At 38.6% G+C, this 5752-nt stretch overlaps 2 protein-coding genes across 2 annotated transcripts; both read left to right on the top strand.

Moving 5' to 3' along the window:
• LOC109845771 (protein FAR1-RELATED SEQUENCE 5-like) lies at positions 2686–4296 on the top strand. Its single transcript, XM_020415040.1, has one exon. The coding sequence runs from the start codon at positions 2686–2688 to the stop codon at positions 4294–4296; it is 1611 nt and encodes a 536-aa protein (XP_020270629.1).
• LOC109845073 lies at positions 4328–5063 on the top strand. The gene is made up of 2 exons (XM_020414258.1): positions 4328–4916; positions 5017–5063. Exons 1-2 carry the CDS (start codon positions 4396–4398, stop codon positions 5018–5020), a joined length of 525 nt encoding a protein of 174 aa, XP_020269847.1. The 5' UTR covers positions 4328–4395; the 3' UTR covers positions 5021–5063.

Below are 5752 nucleotides of genomic sequence, written 5' to 3'. Positions count from 1 at the left end.
ATCACAGCCAAAAAATATCAGAAAACAACAAAATCCCAGGAACTTATTTCCCTGAATGACGTATTATACAGAAAAATCTAAGTAGCGCATGAATCCTTCAACAATAGCAACTGATTCATTCTCAGGAAAACCCATGCATCAAACAAATCAAAACTCAACAAAATCTGGGAAACGCATTTCCCTAATGTGAATATATCACACAGAAAATATGTAAACAAAAAACATCTATAGCATTAAACTAAATAAAAAATAAACATAAACATCAAAATTTCAGGGACCCATTTGTCAACATATCATACAAAAAAAATGCAACCGTCATGTAACCCTTTGTCAACAACAAGTGCCTCCATAAACCCAGCACAACCCATCAATTTAAACCCCCCAAAAAAATGATGGAAAAAACAGAGGCCTAAATCACAACCCTTCAGCAGTCTCCCTAAAAATAGTACTCAACTAAAGTATAACCAAAAAATAAAAGCACTAACAAAAACAAAAAAAATCATAAAAATACAAAATCACGTAAATAAAGCGAGCCCATCAAATTAAATACAAAAATAAAGCTATTATATTAGAAGCTGTATGCAGAAAAATGGACATCACTACCAAAAATAATAATAAGAAGAAGAAAATATTACCTAAACCCAACATGACCCATCAAAACTAAATTAAAAAAAAAAACCAACAGTGTTGTAAAATAATATATATGAAAAATCAACAAATAATCATTTTCCTCTCAAAAAAGATACATGCAAAAAAAAACAAAAAGCGAACATCCCCATAAACCCAACACAACCCATTAAAACAAATTAAAAACCCACCAAAAATCAAGTAAAAAAATTAAAAAAACGACCTGAGAGAGTATCCTTTTCCTCTCAACATTCTCCATGAACTGAGGCCCAACTTCTCTGTTGAGCACATCATTCAAAAGACTCCCTAACAATCTACAGTCATCCTCAAACGACTGAAACGAGATCTCTTCAGCAATGTCATCAGTTGTGTCCGTCATTTTTTTTCCCAAAATTTTTATTCAGAAAAAAATGGGAAAATTTGAGCAAAAACAGAGGAGAAATGAGACAATATAGGAGGTTTTAGAGAGAGAAAACTGTGTGAGGTTTTACCGTGTCATCGACCACCGAGATTGCGACACATGTGCGGTCAAAAAGGCGGAGGAAGAGGGAGTTGGAGGAATCCTGGCCGTTGGATGGGCACAGTTCATCACCCAGGAATTGGGGATGAATTGTACGGAAGAGGCCTTTGTGGTTTTGTCTCGTCGTGCTGATTTTGTTTGATTATGATTTTTATGTTGCAATTTTAAATATTATATTATATATATATATATATATATATATAATATATATATATATATAATATATATATATATATATGGAAGAAATGGGTATACTTGGTACAAGGATCCTTTGTAGTGATGTGGACACATCTTGTCCATACATCACACCTTGAAGATGGAGCCTCACCAATTCAAGGTGTGATGTATGGACAAGATGTGCCCACATCACTACCAGGATCCTTGGCCAAAGTATACCCATATTCGCTCTCTCTCTCTTCTCTCTCTCTCTCTCCTCTTCTCTCCTAATATATTATATATATATATATATATATATATATATATTATATATATATATAATATGAGAAGAAAACTGGCCATAAGAGCTGCCAGCGTAGGATTTTGGTGCCTGCAGGGGTTATTGAAAAAAACCTCACCTTTTGATCTCTGTAGTTAACCCAGCTGTCAAACCCAGCTCGCCCAGAAAACCCGCCCCTTTCGAATACAGCATCAGATCTCTCCACCAAATCCTCCCTCTCCTCACGCCTCTCGCCCTGTCGTTCGCTCAGGCGCAAACCGCACCGACGCCGCTCGCCGTGAGAAATCGGCGACCGCCCGCGCCGCTCGCGTTCCGTCTCGTGAGGCCAACCCCGACCCCCTTCTCGATCTCTCTTGAGCTCTCAATCGATTTCGCTCAGGCCAACCGACCGCCGCCGCCTCGGTGAGAAATCAGCGACCACCGCCGCTCGTTTCGTCTCGTGAGGCCAACCCCGACTCCCCCTTTCGATCTCTCTTGACAGGTAAAATTTTAAATTCTCCTCTCTCAACCGCCCTCCTTTCTATTACTGTAATGTTCGGCAAATTCTAACATTTACTGTTAAATTTAACAAAAAATCCTATATACAGATTGTATTGTGTTGTATGAATGCATTGTTGATGTTGTCCAGACAAAGCATTTTTGCTAAGTGTTGATGTGATTAAAATTTTAACTGGGATTTGTGATCTGTGCATTGTTAGATGTGATCTTTGAGTTTTATGAACTTGAGTTTTATTGATCCTACAGTGAAATTCATAAAGTATATGCTAATTTTGTAAATTTTATGAAGTCATGGAAGCAGTGAAATTCATAGAGTCATTCCATGTTGGTGAAGAGGATAACATCACCAACATTACACAAAAACAAAAGAATTAGGTCCCCCTCCCTTTTGTTGGCAACACATCCTAGCTAGCTACGTACATGCATAAATAAGCTACGGTCAATTGCAGCTACACCCTCTGTATTATAAGGGTGCACTTATCTATGTAGCCACTGAACTATTTTTTTTTGTGTATGTTTTTTTTTGTTCCCAAATAATTGACGAGGTCATTATTAATGTTTTTTTCTTCTTTAGGAGTTTGGAATGGAGGAAACAAATTCAAATAGTGTAGAGTTCGGAATGGGAGAATCAAGTGTTATTGGAATTGAAACTGCGGCCAATTCTGTAAATGCTCCTAAACCACTACTAGGAATGAAGTTTAATAGTCATGAAGAAGCTTATAACTATTATAACTCTTATGCATTGTTGATGGGTTTTGGAATAAGGAAGAGCAGTGTGAATTACTCTCGCAAGACTAGAGAAGTGGTAGACAGAAAGTTTGTTTGTGATAAGGAGGGCTATAAACCTAATAGTGGCAAGATAGAGATCCCTCTTCGGCGAGAGACCCGAGTGGGATGTAAGGCAATGATGCGAGTTAAATTATTGGAGGACAAATCGTGGGAGGTCACGGGGTTTGTTGAAGAACATACAAATCATGTGTTGAGTAGTCCAGACAAAGCAAAAATACACAGATCACATCAACAATTTCATAAAACTCAAAGATGTAAAAAACTTATTGATAGTCTGCGAGAAGAAGGTATGCCTCCTTCCACTATTTCTCGCGTTATCAATGCAACCAATGGAAGAGACGGTGAACTTGTGACATCACAACAGTGCATTGATCATATCAGAACCCAAAGAGTCAACAATATTGGTCATGAATGCATATCTATCATTCGACATTTTCAGAGTATGACAGCGAATGATCCAGAATTTTATTTTGCAATAGAAGTAGACAGTAGTGGACAAATGAGGAGTGTATTCTGGGCCGACGGAAGATCAAGAGCATCTTATTTGCAATTCAGTGATGTTATTGTGTTTGATGTGACATACAGAACTAATAAGTTTGGTCTTCCATTTGCTCCATTTACTGGTGTAAATCACCATAGGCAGTCCACTTTACTTGGTTGTGCATTATTAGCCGATGAACAGGAAGATACCTTTGTTTGGTTATTTGAAGAATGGCTGAAATGCATGCACGGCATTGAACCAGGTGCTATTATAACAGATCAGGATAGAGCAATGTGTAATGCTATTCACTCAGTGTTTCCAACGACAAGACATCGTTATTGCTATTGGCACATGCAAAAGCATATTATTGATCATTTGCCTACTTTGGTATCTCGTTATGGTGAACAGTTTCAAAGGTATTGGGGCTTGTGGTGCAATGGTTCTTCAATTGAACAATGTGAAGGATATTGGGTTGAGATGAAAGAGAAGTTTGATATAAATGAAGAAGGGGAGGGATGGTTGCAAACAGTTCACAAATGCAGAGAACACTGGGTGCCGTGTTATCTGAAGGACACTTTTTTTGCTGGAATGAGATCGAGCCAAAGGAGTGAACGTATTAATGCATTTTTTGATGGGTATGTTAACTCACAGACTCAGTTACACGAGTTTGTGACACAATATGAAAAAGCAGTAACTCATCGCTTAAGTGAAGCCCATGAAGATTTTAAAAGTCTGAACACAAAGCCGGTCATGCTCCTTGGACATCCAATTAAGGTCCAAGCTGGAGAAATGTATACACGCAATATGTTTGATGTGTTCCATACTGAATTCAAAGGATTTGGTACAGAGTTCTGTGAAGAATTGAGAAAAGATGGGGACATTGTTGAATACAAGGTCTGTAAGTTTACAGATAGAGGAAAATAGGAGGTGGTTACTTATGAACAATCCAGTCAGATCCAGTTCTGTTGCACTTGTGCTTTGTTTGAAACTAATGGTGTTGTATGTAGACATATATTATCGCTAATGATGGCTAGGCAAATGGATTCATTACCCGACCACTACATCCTACACCGTTGGACCATACATGCAAGGCATCGTAACATTGGGGTTGGCAATATTGTATTTGGAAGAAACATCACCAGCTGTGAAGAGAAGATTAATTTATTGAAATCTTGGGCTTTAAGAGCAAAATTCAATAATGTGCTCGAGCTTGCATTTGATTCAGAAGAGAAGCTGCAACAACTTGATGATGTGCTAACAAATTTCATGGAATCACTTGAAGAAGAAGTTGGAGAAACTCAAGATCAAATTATGGATATTCCTCAACCTTCCGCACCCATTTCACATACAATAGAGAACATTCCTCAGATAACAGTTCGTGATCCTGATAGACCTGCAAGGACTAAAGGTCGTCCACGCAATGCTACTAGAATCCAGTCAGGTTTAGAACAGGCACAAGAAAAGAAAGAAAGGAAGAAACACATATGTAGCAGATGTGGTGAACTCGGGCATTATAGAACTAGTTGTAAAGTTAACTTGCAAAGGTACCATTTTCGTTGATATTCAGTTTTAACCCTATATAAGTTTATGAAACTTGATAGCACAAAGTCATATCTCATGATTAATTTGTCATATAATTTGCAGGTAAACATATGCACGGGTGGTGGATGTATTGGTTTGTTCAAAAAGTCATATCTCATATATATATATATATATATATATATGTGTGTGTGTGTGTGTGTGTGTGTGTGTGTGTGTGTTGATGTTATGTAATCACAGTTAAACTGATAGGAACAGGGTTGATAAGGGCCGCTAACTTCTCCAAATATCTAGTTTGGAGTTGAACTGTTCTTTCGTACACGTGTAGTAACTCGTAAGAGGGCAGGGTCTGATTTTCTGTTGTTCCTCCAATGATCAAGTTAGCAAGGTACTTGAGTGGGGGAAAATGGTGAACTATAGCAGTTCTTGAGTGCAGTGGAATGGAGAAAATGCAGAGAAATTACTTACCCTTGTGTTGAGAATAGTTTCTCCTTTTATGGCAATAAAGGTGGGAAATTTTGGTCTCTTCGGCTGAGTCAGGGCTGGCGGCTGAGTTAGCTTCGACTTTACAGGTGTCAGCTACCAAGAGGACGTAGTCACTTTGGCATTTAATGAGATCGGATAGGTGGCATGCAGAGCCAATGTGGTCCGATGTGCCATAAGTAGTGCTGGAGACAGAGAAATGATGGTGCATGTCAAGCATTTAATATGATGTCGACACGCTATCAGTAGGGGGCTCGAGGGTTACAGTCACCTTTTGTCTTGTGCGGAGGGGTGTGGAGAGGTACTGCCTTTTGGGCTGGCTCTCGTGAGATGTCAGCTAGCTAACTAGTCCAGTAGA

This window comes from Asparagus officinalis, chromosome 6, assembly GCF_001876935.1.
Source record: "Asparagus officinalis chromosome 6, Aspof.V1, whole genome shotgun sequence".
In the NCBI taxonomy this organism is placed as follows: domain Eukaryota; kingdom Viridiplantae; phylum Streptophyta; class Magnoliopsida; order Asparagales; family Asparagaceae; genus Asparagus; species Asparagus officinalis.
Note: the sequence above shows the minus strand (reverse complement) of the source record. Positions and strands in the feature narration are given on the sequence as shown.